The sequence below is a fragment of the Oncorhynchus tshawytscha genome, linkage group LG26, assembly GCF_018296145.1.
Source record: "Oncorhynchus tshawytscha isolate Ot180627B linkage group LG26, Otsh_v2.0, whole genome shotgun sequence".
Taxonomy (NCBI): Eukaryota; Metazoa; Chordata; class Actinopteri; order Salmoniformes; family Salmonidae; genus Oncorhynchus; species Oncorhynchus tshawytscha.
The window spans coordinates 53123707-53151138 of NC_056454.1; the positions used below are offsets into that span (position 1 = coordinate 53123707).

Sequence of the window (27432 nt, forward strand, 5' to 3'; positions counted from 1 at the left end):
TTTCCTCAGCCTAAGGAAAGTCTGTTCATACAAGCCTCATTCCAAAAGCATACAAACCCAGAACAAAACAGCATGTTGACCTGGTGCCATAGTCTCTCCGGGCCATAATACTGTTCCTGAACAGCCTGCTTTGTTCACAGGCCATGTTATCCACAATAGTGATTGTTACCTTTTACCCTGATTCTCATTTTACACAAGAGTCTGTCCTGTTAGCCGTGACTGCATCGGGTGGGATGTGAGTTTGAGTCACTGTGTTAGAGTTAGGGAGAATAGGAGCAGCTACAATCTCTCAAACGTAGTAAAGTTAGGCCTGCTATGGAGGCATGCTATAGGCCTGCTATGGAGGCATGCTATAGGCCTGCTATGGAGGCATGCTATAGGCCTGCAATAGAGGCATGCTATAGGCCTGCAATAGAGGCATGCTATAGGCCTGCAACAGAGGCATGCTAAAAAGAGGCATGCTATAGGCCTGCAATAGAGGCATGCTACAATGTGCTATAGGCCTGCATTATTTATAGAGGCATGCTATAGGTCTGCTGTGCTAAATCAATATAATGAAAAATATCAATGTAGGGCATTATTTAGGTTACTGTTAAATCAATATATGAAAAATATCTGTGAAATGTAATTAATTATATACAATAAAAAATGTAATCCTAATCCATCGGAATTTCAATTAATATTTTCATCGTCAGGTGAGTAGGCATGCTGGATTTATAACGTGGTAAAGTATGCCACCGGAGCAGGAGACAAGACGGGGTTTAGGACCCAGCAGAGAGCCAAAGCAACGTGAACGTCACATGATAGTGATTTTGGGAGCGGGGACGACTCATGATGCTTGTTTCTCTGGTGTAACGTTTCAAGTGATATAGAAAGTAGGCTAAACCAGGCAAATGGCAAGTTTATATTGTATTTAAATCCACACAGGAAACAATGGATACGAAGACTGTTTTCTCTCTACTCTACTTTGCCTTTTTAGCCGCGAATAGAACTGTGGTAAGTTTGATTCTGTATTTATTATTTCATATTAAATACTACTTCCTCTGTCTACCAGGTGATTATACCAGCTGACTGGATCAGATCTATCGCCACTCATATTTGCAACTTGTCTATTTTCTTTTAGCGTATAATATAGTAAATACATACATTATATTGACATGATATTGTTATAATCAAGTATAAAGTTACATGGATGAAATCGGACCTTGGAAATGAAAATGCATAGCCCTCCATTCAGAAAATTACATTTGAACTAAACACTCGAACGCTTGAAAAAAAAAAAATTGACGCTCCACTAAACCCATAATAATAATAATAATAATAATAATAATAATAATAATAATAATAATAATAATAATTTAAACAAAGTGGATAACAGAGAAACCTCCTACCATTTACCATCACGTCGAGCCTTAAATATGCACTTTTAGAAGCTGTTCTTCGTCCTGTCAGCATTACATGGCAATGCAGGGTTGTTGACAGCGCTCTGGGCCAGATGGTTGTTGGTTCACAGACCACCGTGGACAGGAGTAGGGCTGGAAAGATCTCATTTATAGTAAAAACATGGTATGAATCGATCATCCTATTTGCAGGTCCGAGGAAGAAAAATAGCCTTTTATAAACATTTAATGCAATTCTACGTTATTTTACATATTTGCAGAAGTGGTGGTTCTAGCTCGTAAGGCTCCCTGTGCGAATCCCCCCTTCAGCCCCCCCAAAAAAGACAAATGGAAACACGTGTTGATTTGGCACTCGAGCATCAATACATTACCCATCCCCCAACACTGTCAACCAAGAGTCAAGACTACGTTACCCATCCCCCAACACTGTCAACCAAGAGTCAAGACTACGTTACCCATCCCCCAACACTGTCAACCAAGAGTCAAGACTACGTTACCCATCCCCCAACACTGTCAACCAAGAGTCAAGACTACGTTACCCATCCCCCAACACTGTCAACCAAGAGTCAAGACTACGTTACCCATCCCCCAACACTGTCAACCAAGAGTCAAGACTACGTTACCCATCCCCCAACACTGTCAACCAAGAGTTGAGACTATGTTACCCATCCCCCAACACTGTCAACCAAGAGTCAAGACTACATTACCCATCCCCCAACACTGTCAACCAAGAGTCAAGACTACATTACCCATCCCCCAACACTGTCAACCAAGAGTCAAGACTAAACCAATTCACCTTGGTGCTGTGCAGACTGGTTTTATATTATTCTTAACTATTTCACACAAACCAGAAACTATATATTCACATTATTGTGAATTCATTTTTATACATTTTTATTTAACAAGGTAGGCTAGTTGAGAACACCTTTATTTAACCAGGTAGGCTAGTTGAGAACACCTTTATTTAACCAGGTAGGCCAGTTGAGAACACCTTTATTTAACCAGGTAGGCTAGTTGAGAACACCTTTATTTAACCAGGTAGGCTAGTTGAGAACACCTTTATTTAACCAGGTAGGCTAGTTGAGAACACCTTTATTTAACCAGGTAGGCTAGTTGAGAACACCTTTATTTAACCAGGTAGGCTAGTTGAGAACACCTTTATTTAACCAGGTAGGCCAGTTGAGAACACCTTTATTTCACCAGGTAGGCCAGTTGAGAACACCTTTATTTCACCAGGTAGGCCAGTTGAGAACACCTTTATTTCACCAGGTAGGCTAGTTGAGAACACCTTTATTTCACCAGGTAGGCTAGTTGAGAACACCTTTATTTCACCAGGTAGGCTAGTTGAGAACACCTTTATTTCACCAGGTAGGCTAGTTGAGAACACCTTTATTTCACCAGGTAGGCTAGTTGAGAACACCTTTATTTCACCAGGTAGGCTAGTTGAGAACACCTTTATTTCACCAGGTAGGCTAGTTGAGAACACCTTTATTTCACCAGGTAGGCTAGTTGAGAACACCTTTATTTCACCAGGTAGGCTAGTTGAGAACACCATAATTTCACCAGGTAGGCTAGTTGAGAACACCTTTATTTCACCAGGTAGGCTAGTTGAGAACACCTTTATTTCACCAGGTAGGCTAGTTGAGAACACCTTTATTTCACCAGGTAGGCTAGTTGAGAACACCTTTATTTCACCAGGTAGGCTAGTTGAGAACACCTTTATTTCACCAGGTAGGCTAGTTGAGAACACCTTTATTTCACCAGGTAGGCTAGTTGAGAACACCTTTATTTCACCAGGTAGGCTAGTTGAGAACACCTTTATTTCACCAGGTAGGCTAGGCTAGAGAACACCTTTATTTCACCAGGTAGGCTAGTTGAGAACACCTTTATTTCACCAGGTAGGCTAGTTGAGAACACCTTTATTTCACCAGGTAGGCTAGTTGAGAACACCTTTATTTCACCAGGTAGGCTAGTTGAGAACAAGTTCTCATTTACAACTGCGACCTGGCCAAGATAAAGCAATTAGACACATACAACAACACAGAGTTACACATGGAATAAACAAAACAGAATCAATAACACAATAGAAAAATCTATATACAGTGTGTGTAAATGGCGTGAGGAGGTAAGGCAATAAATAGACAACAGTAGTGAAGTAATTACAATTTAGCAAATTAACACTGGAGTGATAGATGGGCAGATGATGTGCAAGTAGAAATACTGGTGTGCAAAAGAGTAAATAACAACAATAAGGGGATGAGGTAGGTAGTTGGATGGGCTATTTACAGATGGGCTATGTACAGGTGCAGCGATCAGTGAGCTGCTCTGACAGCTGATGCTTAAAGTTAGTGAGGGAGATAAGTGTCCAACTTAAGTTGATTTTTGCAATTCGCTCCAGTCATTGGCAGCAGAGAACTGGAAGGAAAGGTGGCCAAAGGGGGTGTTGGCTTTGGGGATGACCAGTGAGATACACCTGCTGGAGCGCGTGCTATGGGTGGGTGTTGCCATCGTGACCAGTGAACTGAGATAAGGCGGAGCTTTACCTAGCAAAGACTTATCGATGACCTGGAGCCAGTGGGTTTGGCGACGAGTATGTAGCGAGGGCCAGCCAACGAGAGCATACAGTTTGCAGTGGTGGGTAGTATATGGGGCTTTGGTGACAAAACGGATGGCACTGTGATAGACTGCATCCAGTTTGCTGAGTAGAGTGTTGGAGGCTATTTTGTAAATTACATTGGCGAAGTCGAGGATCGGTAGGATGGTCAGTTTTACGAGGGTATGTTTAGCAGCATGAGTGAAGGAGTCTTTGTTGCGAGGTAGGAAGCCGATTCTAGATTTAATTTTGGATTGGAGATGCTTAATGTGAGTCTGAAAGGAGAGTTTACAGTCTAACCAGACACCCATGTATTTGTAGTTGTCCACATATTCTAAGTCAGAGCCGTCCAGAGTAGTGATGTTGGACGGGCTGGCAGGTACGGGCAGCGATCGATTGAATAGCATGCATTTAGTTTCACTTGCGTTTAAGAGCAGTTGGAGGCCACGGAAGGAGAGTTGTATGGCATTGAAGCTCGTCTGGGGGAAAGGTGTTCATCATATTTCTCCAATACCAAATCCGTTTCTTCTTTGCAACTAAACTGTTCCTGTTTGCAAATGATTCAATATGAGACTTCATTTGGAATCTGATGGTACTTTCAAAAGGTAGGCCTACCTTTCCACCCCAGACAGAGTAGGCCTACCTTTCCACCCCAGACAGAGTAGGACCTACCTTTCCACCCCAGACAGAGTAGGACCTACCTTTCCACCCCCTACCTTTTAACCCCAGACAGAGTATGCCCTACCTTTCCACCCCAGACAGAGTAAGCCTACCTTTCCACCCCAGACAGAGTAGGACCTACCTTTCCACCCCAGACAGAGTAGGACCTACCTTTCCACCCCAGACAGAGTAGGACCTACCTTTCCACCCCAGACAGAGTAGGCCTACCTTTCCACCCCCACCCCAGACAGAGTAGGCCTACCTTTCCACCCCAGACAGAGTAGGCCTACCTTTCCACCCCAGACAGAGTAGGACCTACCTTTCCACCCCCCTACCTTTACCTTTTAACCCCAGACAGAGTAGGCCCTACCTTTTAACCCCAGACAGAGTAGGCCCTACCTTTCCACCCCAGACAGAGTAGGCCCTACCTTTCCACCCCAGACAGAGTAGGCCTACCTTTCCACCCCCCCTACCTTTCCACCCCAGACAGAGTAGGCCTACCTTTCCACCCCAGACAGAGTAGGACCAGACAGAGTAGGACCTTTTCCACCCCTACCTTTCCCCACCCCTAGACAGAGTAGGCCTACCTTTCCACCCCAGACAGAGTAGGCCTACCTTTTTCCACCCCAGACAGAGTAGGACCAGACCTTTCCACCCCCTTTCCACCCCAGACCTTTCCACCCCACCCCAGACAGAGTAGGACCTACCTTTCCACCCCAGACAGAGTAGGACCTACCTTTCCACCCCAGACAGAGTAGGACCTTTCCACCCCACCTTTCCACCCCAGACATTGTAGGCCTACCTTTCCACCCCAGACAGAGGAGGCCTACCTTTCCACCCCAGACAGAGTAGGACCTACCTTTCCACCCCAGACATTGTAGGCCTACCTTTCCAACCCCTCTTTCCACCTTTCCACCCCCCAGACAGAGTAGGACCTACCTTTCCACCCCAGACAGACCCCAGACAGTAGGACCTACCTTTCCACCCCAGACAGAGTAGGCCTACCTTTCCACCCCAGACAGAGTAGGCCTACCTTTCCACCCCAGACAGAGTAGGCCTACCTTTCCACCCCAGACAGAGTAGGACCTACCTTTCCACCCCAGACATTGTAGGCCTACCTTTCCACCCCAGACAGAGGAGGGCCTACCTTTCCACCCCAGACAGAGTAGGACCTACCTTTCCACCCCAGACATTGTAGGCCTACCTTTCCACCCCAGACAGAATAGGCCTACCTTTCCACCCCCTACCTGTCCACCCCAGACAGAGTAGGACCTACCTTTCCACCCCCTTTCCACCCTAGACAGAGTAGGACCTACCTTTCCACCCCAGACAGAGTAGACCTACCTTTCCACCCCAGACAGAATAGGCCTACCTTTCCACCCCCTACCTTTCCACCCCAGACAGAGTAGGACCTACCTTTCCACCCCAGAGTAGACCTACCTTTCCACCCCAGACAGACAGTAGGACCTACCTTTCCACCCCAGACAGAGTAGGACCTACCTTTCCACCCCAGACAGAATAGGCCTACCTTTCCACCCCCTACCTGTCCACCCCAGACAGAGTAGGCCTACCTTTCCACCCCAGACAGAGTAGGACCTACCTTTCCACCCCCTACCTTTTAACTCCAGATAGAGTAGGCCTACCTTTCCACCCCAGACAGAGTAGGGCCTACCTTTCCACCCCAGACAGAGTAGGGCCTACCTTTCCACCCCAGACAGAGTAGGGCCTACCTTTCCACCCCAGACAGAGTAGGCCTACCTTTCCACCCCAGACAGAGTAGGCCTACCTTTCCACCCAGACAAAGTAGTCCTACCAAAGCAGAAAAATGTATGTAGAAACCGCTGCGCCCTTTCCTGGTTGATAAAATTTGAACAAGCCACCTAATTTCAGTTTGTGACAAGACAAGTGTAAAGAATAACAGTGAAATATATTTTCAGGAACCCAGCATATTGTATGTTCAGGCGTTTAGTGTACTAAAGTAAAATACAGCAAAAACTAAACTTAACAGGAAGCATAGAAATGGAGCACATAGAACAGATCTACCTCAGGCTTGCTTTCAAGGAGAATGATAGATCTATAACACATAGAACAGATCTACCTCAGGCTTGCTTTCAAAGAGAATGACATATCTATAACACAGAACAGATCTACCTCAGGCTTGCTTTCAAGGAGAATGACAAATCTAGAAAGTGCATTTCTATGTGAAGTTGGCCAGGTCCCCCAAAAGTGACATATTGCAGCTCTAACTACTGGCTACTCTTCTTCGGTGGTTTAACCCAATGAGAGAAAGTCACAAGTGTTTCCCTAAAAGCTGAATGAGCATTCTATTGTACATCAAGTGAATAGCTTAATCAAGCAAAGTTAATGTTTTGTCTCCTTGGGTGTAACAAAAAAATGAACCAATGATATCCCTATATGGTTCAGTCTCGTCTTTCACAGGTATGAATACTAAATACTAAACCCTCCCTCCCCTAGATACGCAATACTAAACCCTCCCCTCCCCTAGATACGCAATACTAAACCCTCCCCTCCCCTAGATACACAATACTAAACCCTCCCTAGACTAGATACGCAATACTAAACCCTCCCCTCCCTAGATACGCAATACTAAACCCTCCCCTCCCCTAGATACGCAATACTAAACCCTCCCTCCCCTAGATACGCAATACTAAACCCTCCCCTCCCCTAGATACGCAATACTAAACCCTCCCCTCCCTAGATACGCAATACTAAACCCTCCCCTCCCCTAGATACGCAATACTAAACCCTCCCCCCTAGATACGCAATACTAAACCCTCCCCTCCCCTAGATACGCAATACTAAACCCTCCCTCCCCTAGATACGCAATACTAAACCCTCCCCTCCCTTAGATACGCAATACTAAACCCTCCCCTCCCCTAGATACGCAATACTAAACCCTCCCCTCCCCTAGATACGCAATACTAAACCCTCCCCTCCCCTAGATACGCAATACTAAACCCTCCCCTCCCCTAGATACGCAATACTAAACCCTCCCCTCCCCTAGATACGCAATACTAAACCCTCCCCTCCCCTAGATACGCAATACTAAACCCTCCCCTCCCCTAGATACGCAATACTAAACCCTCCCCTCCCCTAGATACGCAATACTAAACCCTCCCTCCCCTAGATACGCAATACTAAACCCTCCCCTCCCCTAGATACGCAATACTAAACCCTCCCCTCCCCTAGATACGCAATACTAAACCCTCCCCTCCCCTAGATACGCAATACTAAACCCTCCCTCCCCTAGATACGCAATACTAAACCCTCCCCTCCCCTAGATACGCAATACTAAACCCTCCCCTCCCCTAAACCCTCCCCTCCCCTAGATACGCAATACTAAACCCTCCCCTCCCCTAGATACGCAATACTAAACCCTCCCCTCCCCTAGATACGCAATACTAAACCCTCCCCTCCCTAGATACGCAATACTAAACCCTCCCCTCCCCCCTAGATAGATACGCAATACTAAACCCTCCCTAGATACGCTAAACCTCCGAGACTAGATACGCAATACTAAACCCTCCCTAGACTAGATACGCAATACTAAACCCTCCCCTAGACTAGATACGCAATACTAAACCCTCCCCTAGACTAGATACGCAATACTAAACCCTCCCCTAGACTAGATACGCAATACTAAACCCTCCCCTAGACTAGATACGCAATACTAAACCCTTCCCTAGACTAGATACGCAATACTAAACCCTCCCCTAGACTAGATACGCAATACTAAACCCTCCCCTAGACTAGATACGCAATACTAAACCCTCCCCTAGACTAGATACGCAATACTAAACCCTCCCCTAGACTAGATACGCAATACTAAACCCTCCCCTAGACTGAAATTGAAAAGCCAGACACCCCCATTTTCCTCCAGGTACCATTCCATCTTTTACTGTGGTTTTGTGATACATGCAGTTCTCAGGTCTTGATTAGCCTGGACGGACACTAGTGGGCGCTATGGACCTCCACTATCGTCTGGCCTTGATGTCCCCCTGCATAAAACATTCTCCAAGCTGATTGGCTGAACCCAATACGCAACATCCCGGACTAGCATTCCTAGGCATTAGCAACTCTAAAATGTTGGTGGAAAATGGAGCTGAGTTTGACCAATATGCCTTTAAGAAAGTCAAACCTTTGGAAAAAAAGAAGGAAAAAAAGTTACGAGGTCCAAAAGGCAAAGTAGGAACTACCTGTCTACCCAGGCTTTGATAGGAACATATTACTGTCATGACAAATCCATAACAACAGTAGGCATGCAGGCCGAACAGGCTTTGATAGGAACATATTACTGTCATGACAAATCCATAACAACAGTAGGCATGCAGGCCGAACAGGCTTTGATAGGAACATATTACTGTCATGACAAATCCATAACAACAGTAGGCATGCAGGCCGAACAGGCTTTGATAGGAACATATTACTGTCATGACAAATCCATAACAACAGCAGGCATGCAGGCCGAACAGGCTTTGATAGGAACATATTACTGTCATGACAAATCCATAACAACAGCAGGCATGCAGGCCGAACAGGCTTTGATAGGAACATATTACTGTCATGACAAATCCATAACAACAGTAGGCATGCAGGCCGAACAGCTGTCTGACAGAGGTCCTGGCTTTCTCACAGCTTTCCATATATTATTACTGATATCAAATATACCTTGAAATGATCTATGCCAGAGCCAGTTCTAGACCTTGATAAGAGCATATTGTTCATACACTATAAGCTTACTGTATATCACGGTATGACTCCTGTCTGTTTCTTTCTTACAGGTTTCCGGGGCCCCTTCCTTCTCCATAGACTACAAGAACAACTGCTTCCAGAAAGATGGGAAGCCTTTCCAGTATGTCTCCGGCAGTATCCACTACTCCCGCATCCCTCACTACTACTGGAAAGACAGACTGCTCAAGATGTACATGGCTGGACTCAACGCTGTACAGATGTAAGTTCAACAGGAGACATAATGGGGAGAGCGAGATTATTATAATATAATTAAATGTATCTCCTGAAGATTCCCCAATACAACAGCAGTAGGGTTGTACCTGTATCCATGATTCTCATGGTTTGAGAGTCCTTTAGGTGCCTTTTGGCAAACTCCAAGCGGGCTGTCATGTGCCTTTTACTGAGGAGTGGCTTCCGTCTGGCTACTCTATCATAAAGACCTGATTGATGGAGTGCTGCAGAGATGATTGTCCTTCTGGAAGGTTCTCCATCTCCACAGAGGAACTCTGGAGTTCTGTAAGAGTTCTTCCATTTAAGAATGATGGAGGCCACTGTGTTCTTGGGAACCTTCAATGCTGCAGAAATGTTTTGGTACCCTTCCCCAGATCTGTGCCTCGACACAATCCTGTCTCTGAGGTCTACGGACAATTCCTTCGACCTCATGGCTTGGTTTTTGCTCTGATATGCACTGTCAACTGTGTGACCTTTCTATAGACAGGTGTGTGCCTTTTCCAAATCATGTCCAATCAATTAAATTCACCACAGGACGCACTTAAGCTCCATTTCGAGTCTCATAGCAAAGGGTCTGAATACTTATGTAAATAAGGTATCTGTTTTTTATTAATTAGCTTGACGAGGAAAAACTGTAAAGAAAACTGTAAAGTAAAAAAATGTGGAGTGGTCTGAATCCTTTCAGAGTGCACCGTATGTCACCAGTACTCTTCTCCTTCCTGTCAGTTAGGTCACCAGTACTCTTCTCCTTCCTGTCAGTTAGGTCACCAGTACTCTTCTCCTTCCTGTCAGTTGTCACCAGTACTCTTCTCCTTCCTGTCAGTTGTCACCAGTACTCTTCTCCTTCCTGTCAGTTAAGTCACCAGTACTCTTCTCCTTCCTGTCAGTTAGTCACCAGTACACTTCTCCTTCCTGTCAGTTGGGTCACCAGTACACTTCTCCTTCCTGTCAGTTATGTCATCAGTACTCTTCTCCTTCCTGTCAGTGATGTCACCAGTACTCTTCTCCTTCCTGTCAGTTATGTCATCAGTACTCTTCTCCTTCCTGTCAGTGATGTCACCAGTACTCTTCTCCTTCCTGTCAGTGATGTCACCAGTACTCTTCTCCTTCCTGTCAGTTATGTCACCTGTACTCTTCTCCTTCCTGTCAGTTATGTCACCAGTACTCTTCTCCTTCCTGTCAGTTAGGTCATCAGTACTCTTCTCCTTCCTGTCAGTTATGTCACCAGTACTCTTCTCCTTCCTGTCAGTTATGTCACCAGTACTCTTCTCCTTCCTGTCAGTTATGTCACCAGTACTCTTCTCCTTCCTGTCATTTGGGTCACCAGTACTCTTCTCCTTCCTGTCAGTAGTCACCAGTACTCTTCTCCTTCCTGTCAGTGATGTCACCAGTACTCTTCTCCTTCCTGTCAGTTAGGTCACCAGTACTCTTCTCCTTCCTGTCAGTTAGGTTAACAGTACTCTTCTCCTTCCTGTCAGTTATGTCACCAGTACTCTTCTCCTTCCTGTCAGTTATGTCACCAGTACTCTTCTCCTTCCTGTCAGTTATGTCACCAGTACTCTTCTCCTTCCTGTCAGTTATGGTCACCAGTACTCTTCTCCTTCCTGTCAGTTATGTCACCAGTACTCTTCTCCTTCCTGTCAGTTATGTCACCAGTACTCTTCTCCTTCCTGTCAGTTATGTCACCAGTACTCTTCTCCTTCCTGTCAGTTATGTCACCAGTACTCTTCTCCTTCCTGTCAGTTATGTCACCAGTACTCTTCTCCTTCCTGTCAGTGATGTCACCAGTACTCTTCTCCTTCCTGTCAGTTAGGTCACCAGTACTCTTCTCCTTCCTGTCAGTTATGTTAACAGTACTCTTCTCCTTCCTGTCAGTTATGTCACCAGTACTCTTCTCCTTCCTGTCAGTTATGTCACCAGTACTCTTCTCCTTCCTGTCAGTTAGGTCACCAGTACTCTTCTCCTTCCTGTCAGTTAGGTCACCAGTACTCTTCTCCTTCCTGTCAGTTATGTCACCAGTACTCTTCTCCTTCCTGTCAGTTATGTCACCAGTACTCTTCTCCTTCCTGTCAGTTATGTCACCAGTACTCTTCTCCTTCCTGTCAGTTATGTCACCAGTACTCTTCTCCTTCCTGTCAGTGATGTCACCAGTACTCTTCTCCTTCCTGTCAGTGATGTCACCAGTACTCTTCTCCTTCCTGTCAGTGATGTCACCAGTACTTCTCCTTCCTGTCAGTGATGTCACCAGTACTCTTCTCCTTCCTGTCAGTGATGTCACCAGTACTCTTCTCCTTCCTGTCAGTGATGTCACCAGTACTCTTCTCCTTCCTGTCAGTGATGTCACCAGTACTCTTCTCCTTCCTGTCAGTGATGTCACCAGTACTCTTCTCCTTCCTGTCAGTGATGTCACCAGTACTCTTCTCCTTCCTGTCAGTTATGTCACCAGTACTCTTCTCCTTCCTGTCAGTGATGTCACCAGTACTCTTCTCCTTCCTGTCAGTGATGTCACCAGTACTCTTCTCCTTCCTGTCAGTTATGTCACCAGTACTCTTCTCCTTCCTGTCAGTTATGTCACCAGTACTCTTCTCCTTCCTGTCAGTGATGTCACCAGTACTCTTCTCCTTCCTGTCAGTTATGTCACCAGTACTCTTCTCCTTCCTGTCAGTTATGTCACCAGTACTCTTCTCCTTCCTGTCAGTTATGTCACCAGTACTCTTCTCCTTCCTGTCAGTGATGTCACCAGTACTCTTCTCCTTCCTGTCAGTGATGTCACCAGTACTCTTCTCCTTCCTGTCAGTGATGTCACCAGTACTCTTCTCCTTCCTGTCAGTTAAGTCACCAGTACTCTTCTCCTTCCTGTCAGTGATGTCACCAGTACTCTTCTCCTTCCTGTCAGTGATGTCACCAGTACTCTTCTCCTTCCTGTCAGTGATGTCACCAGTACTCTTCTCCTTCCTGTCAGTTATGTCACCAGTACTCTTCTCCTTCCTGTCAGTGATGTCACCAGTACTCTTCTCCTTCCTGTCAGTTATGTTCCCTGGAACTTCCATGAGGAAAAGCGAGGTGTTTACACCTTCACTGGGGATCGAGACCTGGAGAACTTCCTGGATCTGGCCAATCAGACTGGCCTCCTGGTGATCCTCCGCCCCGGACCCTACATCTGTGCAGAGTGGGAGATGGTAAGCACTACAGTACATAGAGGTATCTTCCTGTCAGGGGAGGCTGATGAGTGGAAGACAGGTTCATAGTAAGGAATGGACTCAAAGTGCTGAATTCAATCTGTTCCAGTCATTACTATGAGCCGAAGGGCTGAATTCAATCTGTTCCAGTCATTACTATGAGCCGAAGGGCTGAATTCAATCTGTTCCAGTCATTACTATGAGCCCGTCCTCCGATTTTAAAGGGCCACCATTACATTTGACATTTGGTCATAAAAGGAGACGCTCCTCTCCAGAGACAGTCAGACCCCCACTGCTTCCTTCACTATTGAGCTTTGTTTCCTTGACCTGCACTTTGTTGTAAGACTTTCTCTGGTCAAAGTCAGGCCTTTCAGCAATACATTGGAAACTCACTACATCACCTGGAGGACCGTAGAGAGAGGGATGGAAGTCCTATTCTCACCTGGGGGACCGTAGAGAGAGGGAGAGGGATGGAAGTCTTATTCTCACCTGGGGGACTGTAGAGAGAGAGGGTTGGAAGTCCTATTCTCACCTGGGGGACTGTAGAGAGAGAGGGATGGAAGTCCTATTCTCACCTGGGGGACTGTAGAGAGAGAGGGATGGAAGTCCTATTCTCACCTGGTGGACCGTAGAGAGAGGGAGGGATGGAAGTCCTATTCTCACCTGGGGGACTGTAGAGAGAGGGAGGGATGGAAGTCCTATTCTCACCTGGGGGACTGTAGAGAGAGAGGGATGGAAGTCCTATTCTCACCTGGGGGACTGTAGAGAGGGAGGGGATGGAAGTCCTATTCTCACCTGGGGGACCGTAGAGAGAGAGGGGATGGAAGTCCTATTCTCACCTGGGGGACTGTAGAGAGAGAGGGATGGAAGTCCTATTCTCACCTGGGGGACCGTAGAGAGGGGGAGGGAGGGATGGAAGACCTATTCTCACCTGGGGGACTGTAGAGAGGGGAGGGAGGATGGAAGTCCTATTCTCACCTGGGGGACCGTAGAGAGAGGGATGAAGTCCTATTCTCACCTGGGGGACCGTAGAGAGAGAGGGATGGAAGTCCTATTCTCACCTGGGGGACCGTAGAGAGAGAGGGAGGGATGGAAGTCCTATTCTCACCTGGGGGACCGGGGACTAGAGAGACAGGGAGGGATGGAAGTCCTATTCTCACCTGGGGGACTGTAGAGAGAGAGGGAGGGATGGAAGTCCTATTCTCACCTGGGGGACTGTAGAGAGAGAGGGGGGATGGAAGTCCTATTCTCACCTGGGGGACTGTAGAGAGAGAGGAGGGATGGAAGTCCTATTCTCACCTGGGGGACTGTAGAGAGAGAGGGAGGGATGGAAGTCCTATTCTCACCTGGGGGACTGTAGAGAGAGAGGGATGGAAGTCCTATTCTCACCTGGGGGACTGTAGAGAGGGAGGGGGATGGAAGTCCTATTCTCACCTGGGGGACCGTAGAGAGAGAGGGAGGGAGGGGAGTCCTATTCTCACCTGGGGGACTGTAGAGAGGGAGGGATGGAGTCCTATTCTCACCTGGGGGACCGTAGAGAGAGGGAGGGATGGAAGTCCTATTCTCACCTGGGGGACCGTAGAGAGAGAGGGAGGGATGGAAGTCCTATTCTCACCTGGGGGACCGTAGAGAGGGGGGAAGTCCTATTCTCACCTGGGGACCGAGAGGGGGGAGGAAGTCCTATTCTCACCTGGGGGACCGTAGAGAGGGAGGGATGGAAGTCCTATTCTCACCTGGGGGACCGTAGAGAGAGAGGGATGGAAGTCCTATTCTCACCTGGGGGACCACAGAAAGGGGGAGGGATGTAAGTCCTATTCTCACCTGGGGGACTGTAGAGAGAGAGGGATGGAAGTCCTATTCTCACCTGGGGGACCACAGAAAGGGAGGGATGTAAGTCCTATTCTCACCTGGGGGACTGTAGAGAGAGAGGGATGGAAGTCCTATTCTCACCTGGGGGACTGTAGAGAGAGAGGGATGGAAGTCCTATTCTCACCTGGGGGACTGTAGAGAGAGAGGGGGATGGAAGTCCTATTCTCACCTGGGGGACTGTAGAGAGGGAGGGATGGAAGTCCTATTCTCACCTGGGGGACTGTAGAGAGAGAGGGATGGAAGTCCTATTCTCACCTGGGGGACTGTAGAGAGAGAGAGGGATGGAAGTCCTATTCTCACCTGGGGACTGTAGAGAGAGAGAGGGATGGAAGTCCTATTCTCACCTGGGGGACCGTAGAGAGAGAGGGATGGAAGTCCTATTCTCACCTGGGGGACCGTAGAGAGGGAGGGAGGGATGGAAGTCCTATTCTCACCTGGGGGACTATAGAGAGAGAGGGATGGAAGTCCTATTCTCACCTGGGGGACTGTAGAGAGAGGGATGGAAGTCCTATTCTCACCTGGGGGACTGTAGAGAGAGAGAGGGATGGAAGTCCTATTCTCACCTGGGGGACCGTCAGAGAGAGAGGGATGGAAGTCCTAGGGGGACTGGGGGACTGTAGAGAGGGAGGGAAGTGTATTCTCACCTGGGGGACTGTAGAGAGAGAGGGATGGAAGTCCTATTCTCACCTGGGGGACCGTAGAGAGGGAGGGATGGTAGTCCTATTCTCACCTGGGGGACCGTAGAGAGAGAGGGAGGGATGGAAGTCCTATTCTCACCTGGGGGACCGTAGAGAGAGGGAGGGATGGAAGTCCTATTCTCACCTGGGGGACCGTAGAGAGAGAGGGAGGGATGGAAGTCCTATTCTCACCTGGGGGACTGTAGAGAGAGAGGGATGGAAGTCCTATTCTCACCTGGGGGACCGTAGAGAGAGAGGGAGGGAAGTCCTATTCTCACCTGGGGGACTGTAGAGAGAGAGGGATGGAAGTCCTAGGGATGGAAGTCCTATTCTCACCTGGGGGACTGTAGAGAGAGATTCTCACCTGGGGGAGGGTTAAAAGTCCTATTCTCACCTGGGGGACTGTAGAGAGAGAGAGGGATGAGGGGGGACTGGAGAGAGGAAGTCCTATTCTCACCTGGGGGACTGCAGAGAGAGAGGGATGGAAGTCCTATTCTCACCTGGGGGACTGCAGAGAGAGGGATGGAAGTCCTATTCTCACCTGGGGGACTGTAGAGAGAGAGGGATGGAAGTCCTATTCTCACCTGGGGGACTGTAGAGAGGAGAGGGATGGAAGTCCTATTCTCACCTGGGGGACCGTAGAGAGAGAGGGGGAGGGAAGTCCTATTCTCACCTGGGGGACTGAGAGAGGGAGGGATGGAAGTCCTATTCTCACCTGGGGGACTGAGAGAGGGAGGGATGGAAGTCCTATTCTCACCTGGGGGACTGTAGAGAGGGGAGGGATGGAAGTCCTATTCTCACCTGGGGGACCGTAGAGAGAGAGGATGGAAGTCCTATTCTCACCTGGGGGACCGTAGAGAGAGGGGATGAAGTCCTATTCTCACCTGGGGGACTGTAGAGAGAGAGGGATGGAAGTCCTATTCTCACCTGGGGGACCATAGAGAGAGGGAGGGATGGAAGTCCTATTCTCACCTGGGGGACTGTAGAGAGAGAGGGATGGAAGTCCTATTCTCACCTGGGGGACCGTAGAGAGAGGGAGGGATGGAAGTCCTATTCTCACCTGGGGGACCGTAGAGAGAGAGGGATGGAAGTCCTATTCTCACCTGGGGGACTGTAGAGAGAGAGGGAGGGATGGAAGTCCTATTCTCACCTGGGGGACTGTAGAGAGAGAGGGATGGACACTAAAGAGTTAGAAAGAGGAGGGATGTTTTGGTGTCATGCACCACTGAGTAACAGATGTTGTTTTGACTCTCCTCTTCCCCTTTCTCTCACAGTGTGTCAGCTGACATAAATATCTGAGTCATGCTTGTAGACAGAAGTTCATTAAGTTTCTGTCTCTTTCAGGGTGGTTTACCAGCTTGGTTGCTCCAGAAACCAAACATTGTACTTCGCTCAGCAGATACAGGTATCATAAAACCTGCCAGTACCTTTTACACATATGAGTAATCCAGTGTTCTGGTTGGCTGCTTGTGTTTAATCAGTGTCTTTGATCCAGACTACTTGGAGGCAGTGAGCTCCTGGATGGCAGTGCTGCTCCCAAAGATGAGGAGATGGCTGTATACAAATGGAGGGAACATTATCACTGTGCAGGTACAGTTGAAGTCTCAAGTTTACATGCACCTCAGCCAAATACATTTCAAACTCAGTTTTTCACAATTCCTGACATTTAATCCTAGTACAAATGCCCTGTCTTAGGTCAGTTAGGATCACCACTTTATTTTAAGAATGTGAAATGTCAGAATAATAGTAGAGTGATTTATTTCAGCTTTTATTTATTTCATCACATTCCCAGTGGGTCAGAAGTTTACATACACTCAATTACTATTTGCTAGCATTGCCTTTAAATTGTTTAACTTGGGTCAAACGTTTCGGTTAGCCTTCCACAAGCTTCCCACAATAAGTTGGGTGAATTTTGTCCCATTCCTCCTGACAGAGTTGGTGTAACTGAGTCAGGCTTGTAGGCCTCCTGGCTCGCACACACTTTTTCAGTTCTGCCCACACATTTTCTATAGGATTGAGGTCAGGGCTTTGTGATGGCCACTCCAATACCTTGACTTTGTTGTCCTTAAGTCATTTTGCCACAACTTTGGAAGTATGCTTGGGGTCATTATCCATTTGGAAGACCCATTTGCGACCAATCTAACTTCCTGACTGATCTCTTGAGATGTTGCTTCAATATATCCACATAATTTTCCTACCTCATGTGCCATCTATTTTGTGAAGTTCACCAGTCCCTCCTGCAGCAAAGCACCCCCACAACATGATGCTGCCACCCCCGTGCTTCACGGTTGGGATGGTGTTCTTCGGCTTGCAAGCCTCCCCCTTTTTCCTCCAATCATAACGATGGTCATTATGGCCAAACAGTTCTATTTTTGTTTCATCAGACCAGAGGACATTTAAGTATCTTTGTCCCCATGTGAAGTTGCAAACCATAGTCTGGGCAGCCTTTCAGGTTATGTCGATATAGGACTCGTTTTACTGTGGATATAGATACTTTTGTACTGGTTTCCTCCTTTACAAGGTCCTTTGCTATTGTTCTGGGATTGATTTCCACTTTTTGCACCAAAGTACGTTAATCTCTAGGAGACAGAACACGTCTCCTTCCTGAGCGGTATGACGGCTGCGTGGTCCCATGGTGTTTATACCTGCGTTCTATTGTTTGTACAGATGAACATGGTACCTTCAGACGTTTGGAAATTGCTCCCAAGGATGAACCAGACTTGTGGAGGTGTACAATTTTTTTCTGAGATCTTGGCTGATTTCTTTTGATTTTCTCATGGTGTCAAGCAAAGAGGCACTGAGTATGAAGGTAGGCCTTGAAATGCATCCACAGGTACACCTCCTATTGACTCATGATGTCAATTAGCCTATCAGAAGCTTCTAAAGCCATGACATCATTTTCTGGAAGGCACAGTCAACTTAGTGTATGTAAACTTCTGACCCACTGGAATTGTGATACAGTGAATTATAATTGAAATAATCTGTCTGTAAACAATTGTTGGAAATATTACTTGTGTCATGCACAAAGTAGATGTCCTAACCGACTTGCCAAAACTATAGTTTGTTAACAAGACATTTGTGGAATGGTTGAAAAACGAGTTTTAATCTTAAACCTAAGTGTATGTAAACTTCAGACTTCAACTGTAGTCATTATGCTCAAGAATGAATCCTTGATCCGGATAGTTATTTTCCTTCCTTCCTGTGACTCCACCAGGTAGAGAATGAGTATGGGAGCTACTATACGTGTGACTACAACTACATGCGGCACCTGAGGACCCTGTTCCAGTTCTTCCTGGGGGACAAAACTGTTCTCTTCACGACCGACGGGAACACGGACCGGGAAATGACCTGTGGGACCCTGGAGGGAATGTACGCCACTGTAGACTTTGGGACAGGTAGGAACAGGACAGGCAGGAACAGGACAGGCAGGAACAGGACAGGCAGGAACAGGACAGGCAGGAACAGGACAGGCAGGAACAGGACAGGTAGGAACAGGACAGGCAGGAACAGAGGAACAGGAGCAGAGAGGTGTTGTAACAGAGTTGAGGAACAGAGAGGTGTTGTAACAGAGTTGAGGAACAGAGAGGTGTTGTAACAGAGTTGAGGAACAGGAACAGAGAGGTGTTGTAACAGAGTTGAGGAACAGGAACAGAGAGGTGTTGTAACAGAGTCGAGGAACAGGAACAGAGAGGTGTTGTAACAGAGTCGAGGAACAGGAACAGAGAGGTGCTGTAACAGTTGAGGAACAGGAACAGAGAGGTGTTGTAACAGAGTTGAGGAGCAGAGAGGTGTTGTAACAGAGTCGAGGAACAGAGAGGTGTTGTAACAGAGTCGAGGAACAGGAGCAGAGAGGTGTTGTAACAGAGTTGAGGAACAGGAACAGAGAGGTGCTGTAACAGTTGAGGAACAGGAACAGAGAGGTGTTGTAACAGAGTTGAGGAACAGGAACAGAGTTGAGGAACAGGAACAGAGAGGTGTTGTAACAGAGTTGAGGAACAGGAACAGAGAGGTGTTGTAACAGTTGAGGAACAGGAACAGAGAGGTGCTGTAACAGTTGAGGAACAGGAACAGAGAGGTGTTGTAACAGAGTTGAGGAACAGGAACAGAGAGGTGTTGTAACAGAGTTGCCAGCACATCGTTTTTAAAAGCCCCCTTCTTTTGTTCTCCACTCAGACGTCAACATATCCCAAGCTTTTAGTCGGCAGAGGAGATTTGAACCAAGAGGCCCTCTGGTGAGAAGTCGTTTTTTACAACAACTTCATGTATTAGATGATGATGTAGTACCATGACCAGACTAAACTATTAGATGATGATGATGTAGTACCATGACCAGACTAAACTATTAGATGATGATGATGTAGTACCATGACCAGACTAAACTATTAGATGATGATGATGTAGTACCATGACCAGACTAAACTATTAGATGATGATGATGATGATGTAGTACCATGACCAGACTAAACTATTAGATGATGATGATTATGATGTAGTACCATGACCATACTAAACTATTAGATGATGATGATGATGATGTAGTACCATGACCAGACTAAACTATTAGATGATGATGATTTAGCTCTCTGACCATACTAAACTATTAGATGATGATGATTTAGCTCTCTGACCATACTAAACTATTAGATGATGATGTAGTACGATGACCAGACTAAACTATTAGATGATGTAGTACCATGACCAGACTAAACTATTAGATGATGATGTAGTACCATGACCAGACTAAACTATTAGATGATGATGATGTAGTACCATGACCAGACTAAACTATTAGATGATGTAGTACCATGACCAGACTAAACTATTAGATGATGATGTAGTACTATGACCAGACTAAACTATTAGATGATGATGATGTAGTACCATGACCAGACTAAACTATTAGATGATGATGATGTAGTACCATGACCAGACTAAACTATTAGATGATGATGTAGTACCATGACCAGACTAAACTATTAGATGATGATGATTTAGTACCATGACCAGACTAAACTATTAGATGATGATGATGTAGTACCATGACCAGACTAAACTATTAGATGATGATGATGTAGTACCATGACCAGACTAAACTATTAGAGATGATGATGTAGTACCATGACCAGACTAAACTATTTGATGATGATGTAGTACCATGACCAGACTAAACTATTAGATGATGATGATGTAGTACCATGACCAGACTAAACTATTAGATGATGATGATGTAGTACCATGACCAGACTAAACTATTAGATGATGTAGTACCATGACCAGACTACGCTATTAGATGATGTAGTACCATGACCAGACTAAACTATTAGATGATGATGTAGTACCATGACCAGACTAAACTATTAGATGATGATGATGTAGTACCATGACCAGACTAAACTATTAGATGATCATTATGTAGTACCATGACCAGACTAAACTATTAGATGATCATTATGTGGTACCATGACCAGACTAAACTATTAGATGATGATGATGTAGTACCATGACCAGACTAAACTATTAGATGATGATGATGTAGTACCATGACCAGACTAAACTATTAGATGATGATGATGTAGTACCATGACCAGACTAAACTATTAGATGATGATGATGTAGTACCATGACCAGACTAAACTATTAGATGATGATGATGTAGTACCATGACCAGACTAAACTATTAGATGATGATGATGTAGTACCATGACCAGACTAAACTATTAGATGATGTAGTACCATGACCAGACTACGCTATTAGATGATGTAGTACCATGACCAGACTACGCTATTAGATGATGATGTAGTACCATGACCAGACTAAACTATTAGATGATGATGATGTAGTACCATGACCAGACTAAACTATTAGATGATCATTATGTGGTACCATGACCAGACTAAACTATTAGATGATCATTATGTGGTACCATGACCAGACTAAACTATTAGATGATGATGTAGTACTATGACCAGACTAAACTATTAGATGATGATGATGTAGTACCATGACCAGACTAAACTATTAGATGATGATGATGTAGTACCATGACCAGACTAAACTATTAGATGATGATGATGTAGTACCATGACCAGACTAAACTATTAGATAATGATGATGTAGTACCATGACCAGACTAAACTATTAGATGATGATGATGTAGTACCATGACCAGACTAAACTATTAGATGATGATGATGTAGTACCATGACCAGACTAAACTATTAGATGATGATGTAGTACCATGACCAGACTAAACTATTAGATGATGATGATGTAGTACCATGACCAGACTAAACTATTAGATGATGATGATGTAGTACCATGACCAGACTAAACTATTAGATGATGATGATGTAGTACCATGACCAGACTAAACTATTAGATGATGATGATGTAGTACCATGACCAGACTAAACTATTAGATGATGATGATGTAGTACCATGACCAGACTAAACTATTAGATGATGATGTAGTACTATGACCAGACTAAACTATTAGATATTGATGATGTAGTACCATGACCAGACTAAACTATTAGATATTGATGATGTAGTTCCATGACCAGACTAAACTATTAGATGATATAATACCATGACCAGACTAAACTATTAGATGATGATGTCGTACCATGACCAGACTAAACTATTAGATGATGATGTAGTACCATGACCAGACTAAACTATTAGATGATGTAGTAACATGACCAGACTAATCTCCTGTGTGTTCCAGGTGAACTCTGAGTTCTACACGGGGTGGCTGGACCACTGGGGGACCAGCATGCTCAGGTGGACACCCAGAAGGTCAGCAGGATGCTGGGGAGATGCTCAGCATGGGAGCCAGCGTCAACATGTAGGTCCTCGAACCCTCTTTGTATGATAGAAGTGCCAAAGGTTTCATAAAAAACTATTAGGAAATGTTTTAGCCATTCACTGATAAGACACTGAAAATAATGTGATTGGTAAGGTGTAGTAGTAAGGAACAATGTGATTGGTAAGGTGCCGTAGTAAGGAACAATGTGATTGGTAAGGTGTTGTAGTAAGGAACAATGTGATTGGTAAGGTGCCGTAGTAAGGAACAATGTGATTGGTAAGGTGTTGTAGTAAGGAACAATGTGATTGGTAAGGTGTTGTAGTAAGGAACAATGTGATTGGTAAGGAGCCGTAGTAAGGAACAATGTGATTGGTAAGGTGCCGCAGTAAGGAACAATGTGATTGGTAAGGTGTTGTAGTAAGGAACAATGTGATTGGTAAGGAGCTGTAGTAAGGAACAATGTGATTGGTAAGGTGTAGTAGTAAGGAACAATGTGATTGGTAAGGAGCCGTAGTAAGGAACAATGTGATTGGTAAGGAGCAATGTGATTGGTAAGGTGTTGTAGTAAGGAACAATGTGATTGGTAAGGTGCCGCAGTAAGGAACAATGTGATTGGTAAGGTGTTGTAGTAAGGAACAATGTGATTGGTAAGGTGTTTGGTAAGGTGTTGTAGTAAGGAACAATGTGATTGGTAAGGTGTTGTAGTAAGGAACAATGTGATTGGTAAGGTGCTGTATTAAGGAACAATGTGATTGGTAAGGTGTAGTAGTAAGGAACAATGTGATTGGTAAGGTGTTGTAGTAAGGAACAAGCTAAATGAATAAGCTTTTAATTTTTTTTTAATCATCCCACAACATAACAACAGCAGTTGTTCTATTCTCTCACTACAGGTATATGTTTGAAGGAGGGACCAACTAAACTACTGGAATGGTTGGTTTAATAGCCTGTATCAATATTTCCTTCATTAAGTCTCGTATACCAATCATTTAATACTGTCAAAGTATAACTTGTTGTTCCCTCATGTTAACCCTGTAGGAGCAGCTGTTGTCGTGTTAACCCTGTAGGAGCAGCTGTAGTTGTGTTAACCCTGTAGGAGCAGCTGTAGTTGTGTTAACCCTGTAGGAGCAGCTGTAGTTGTGTTAACCCTGTAGGAGCAGCTGTAGTTGTGTTAACCCTGTAGGAGCAGCTGTAGTCGTGTTAACCCTGTAGGAGCAGCTGTTGTCGTGTTAACCCTGTAGGAGCAGCTGTTGTCGTGTTAACCCTGTAGGATCAGATGTATAACTGTAGTCGTGTTAACCCTGTAGGAGCAGATGTATATCTGTTGTCGTGTTAACCCTGTAGGAGCAGATGTATATCTGTTGTCGTGTTAACCCTGTAGGAGCAGATGTATAACTGTAGTTGTGTTAACCCTGTAGGATCAGCTGTTGTCGTGTTAACCCTGTAGGAGCAGCTGTTGTCGTGTTAACCCTGTAGGAGCAGCTGTTGTCGTGTTAACCCTGTAGGAGCAGCTGTAGTCGTGTTAACCCTGTAGGAGCAGCTGTTGTCGTGTTAACCCTGTAGGATCAGATGTATAACTGTAGTTGTGTTAACCCTGTAGGATCAGATGTATAACTGTAGTTGTGTTAACCCTGTAGGATCAGCTGTTGTCGTGTTAACCCTGTAGGAGCAGCTGTTGTCGTGTTAACCCTGTAGGAGCAGCTGTTGTCGTGTTAACCCTGTAGGATCAGATGTATAACTGTAGTCGTGTTAACCCTGTAGGATCAGATGTATATCTGTTGTCGTGTTAACCCTGTAGGAGCAGATGTATATCTGTTGTCGTGTTAACCCTGTAGGATCAGATGTATAACTGTTGTCGTGTTAACCCTGTAGGAGCAGATGTATATCTGTTGTCGTGTTAACCCTGTAGGAGCAGATGTATATCTGTTGTCGTGTTAACCCTGTAGGAGCAGATGTATAACTGTAGTTGTGTTAACCCTGTAGGATCAGCTGTTGTCGTGTTAACCCTGTAGGAGCAGCTGTTGTCGTGTTAACCCTGTAGGAGCAGCTGTTGTCGTGTTAACCCTGTAGGATCAGATGCATATCTGTTGTCGTGTTAACCCTGTAGGAGCAGATGTATAACTGTAGTTGTGTTAACCCTGTAGGATCAGCTGTTGTCGTGTTAACCCTGTAGGAGCAGCTGTTGTCGTGTTAACCCTGTAGGATCAGATGTATAACTGTAGTTGTGTTAACCCTGTAGGATCAGATGTATAACTGTAGTTGTGTTAACCCTGTAGGATCAGATGTATAACTGTAGTCGTGTTAACCCTGTAGGAGCGGACCATGATAACAGGTTTAGGTCGGTAGTGACCAGTTATGACTACAACGCCCCTCTGTCTGAGGCAGGAGACCCTACAGAGAAACTACTAGCCATACGGGACACCATCAGCAAGGTAACAAGCCTTAACCTGTCCTAACCCAGTAGAGAATATACAGGCCATACGGGACACCATCAGCAAGGTAACAACCCTTAACCTGTCCTAACCCAGTAGAGAAGATACTGGCCATACGGATCACCATGGTAACAACCCTTAACCTGTCCTAACCCAGTAGAGAATATACAGGCCATACGGGACACCATCAGCAAGGTAACAAGCCTTAACCTGTCCTAACCCAGTAGAGAAGATACTGGCCATACGGATCACCATGGTAACAACCCTTAACCTGTCCTAACCCAGTAGAGAAGATACTGGCCATACGGAACACCATCAGCAAGGTAACAAGCCTTAACCTGTCCTAACCCAGTAGAGAATATACTGGCCATACGGAACACCATCACCATGGTAACAAGCCTAACCCTTAACCTGCCCTAACCCAGTAGAGAATATACTGGCCATTCAGGACACCATCACCATGGTAACAAGACTGGGACAAACCCACAGGACTCAGTTCATCTTAGGTTATGTCCCAAATGGCACTCTATGCCCTATATAGTGCACTACTTGACCAAGACCCATAGTGCTCCAGTGTATTATATAGGGCATACTAGGATGCACGGGCTCTGGTCAAAAGTATCACACTATACAGAGAGGCATTTCAGATGCAGCCCCCCTTTGAAATATATGGTATTGATGACATGTATGTTAATACTGGCTATGTTTTCCCCTTTCTAGTTCAGAGACATCCCTGTGGGTCCCATGCCCCCAGCCTCTCCCAAGATGGCCTATGGCTTTGTGACTCTGACAATGGTATGGGCTTATTTACAGCATACTTTACAACCAGGACCCAGCCTTATTACAGCATACTTTACAACCAGGACCCAGCCTTATTACAGCATACTTTACTACCAGGACCCAGCCTTATTACAGCATACTTTACAACCAGGACCCAGCCTTATTACAGCATACTTTACTACCAGGACCCAGCCTTATTACAGCATACTTTACTACCATCAACCACCACAGTGCCTTATTACAGCATACTTTACTACCAGGACCCAGCCTTATTACAGCATACTTTACTACCAGGACCCAGCCTTATTACAGCATACTTTACAACCAGGACCCAGCCTTATTACAGCATACTTTACTACCAGGACCCAGCCTTATTACAGCATACTTTACTACCATCAACCACCACAGTGCCTTATTACAGCATACTTTACTACCAGGACCCAGCCTTATTACAGCATACTTTACTACCAGGACCCAGCCTTATTACAGCATACTTTACTACCAGGACCCAGCCTTATTACAGCATACTTTACTACCAGGACCCAGCCTTATTACAGCATACTTTACAACCAGGACCCAGCCTTATTACAGCATACTTTACTACCAGGACCCAGCCTTATTACAGCATACTTTACTACCATCAACCACCACAGTGCCTTATTACAGCATACTTTACTACCAGGACCCAGCCTTATTACAGTATACTTTACTACCAGGACCCAGCCTTATTACGGCATACTTTACTACCAGGACCCAGCCTTATTACGGCATACTTTACTACCAGGACCCAGCCTTATTATAGCATACTTTACTACCAGGACCCAGCCTTATTACGGCATACTTTACTACCAGTACCCAGCCTTATTACGGCATACTTTACTACCAGGACCCAGCCTTATTACAGCATACTTTACTACCAGGACCCAGCCTTATTACAGCATACTTTACTACCAGGACCCAGCCTTATTACAACATACTTTACTACCAGGACCCAGCCTTATTACAGCATACTTTACTACCATCAACCACCACAGTGCCTTATTACAGCATACTTTACTACCAGGACCCAGCCTTATTACAGCATACTTTACTACCAGGACCCAGCCTTATTACAGCATACTTTACTACCAGGACCCAGCCTTATTATAGCATACTTTACTACCAGGACCCAGCCTTATTACAGCATACTTTACTACCAGGACCCAGCCTTATTACAGCATACTTTACTACCAGGACCCAGCCTTATTACAGCATACTTTACTACCAGGACCCAGCCTTATTACAGCATACTTTACTACCAGGACCCAGCCTTATTACAGCATACTTTACTACCAGGACCCAGCCTTATTACAGCATACTTTACTACCAGGACCCAGCCTTATTACAGCATACTTTACTACCAGGACCCATCCTTATTACAGCATACTTTACTACCAGGACCCAGCCTTATTACAGCATACTTTACTACCAGGACCCAGCCTTATTACAGCATACTTTACAACCAGGACCCAGCCTTATTACAGCATACTTTACTACCAGGACCCAGCCTTATTACAGCATACTTTACTACCATCAACCACCACAGTGCCTTATTACAGCATACTTTACTACCAGGACCCAGCCTTATTACAGCATACTTTACTACCAGGACCCAGCCTTATTACGATGTATACTTTACTACCAGGACCCAGCCTTATTACGGCATACTTTACTACCAGGACCCAGCCTTATTATAGCATACTTTACTACCAGGACCCAGCCTTATTACATCATACTTTACTACCAGGACCCAGCCTTATTACAGCATACTTTACTACCAGGACCCAGCCTTATTACAGCATACTTTACTACCAGGACCCAGCCTTATTACAGCATACTTTACAACCAGGACCCAGCCTTATTACAGCATACTTTACTACCATCAACCACCACAGTGCCTTATTACAGCATACTTTACTACCAGGACCCAGCCTTATTACAGCATACTTTACTACCAGGACCCAGCCTTATTACAGCATACTTTACTACCAGGACCCAGCCTTATTACAGCATA

General features: G+C 45.5%; 1 protein-coding gene across 1 annotated transcript in view; it reads left to right on the forward strand.

The window, feature by feature from the left end:
- The first annotated feature begins 811 nt into the window (after positions 1–811).
- glb1l (galactosidase, beta 1-like) overlaps positions 812–27432 on the forward strand; it is a 39236-nt gene continuing 12615 nt past the window's right edge. The window contains 14 exon segments of the mRNA XM_042306829.1: positions 812–996; positions 9456–9625; positions 12665–12815; positions 16706–16766; positions 16857–16951; positions 18576–18756; positions 19535–19593; positions 22090–22126; positions 22129–22170; positions 22173–22209; positions 23061–23083; positions 23086–23100; positions 24481–24599; positions 25320–25394. Of these exon segments, the coding sequence (XP_042162763.1) occupies positions 934–996; positions 9456–9625; positions 12665–12815; positions 16706–16766; positions 16857–16951; positions 18576–18756; positions 19535–19593; positions 22090–22126; positions 22129–22170; positions 22173–22209; positions 23061–23083; positions 23086–23100; positions 24481–24599; positions 25320–25394 (1128 nt within the window). The 5' untranslated portion in view covers positions 812–933.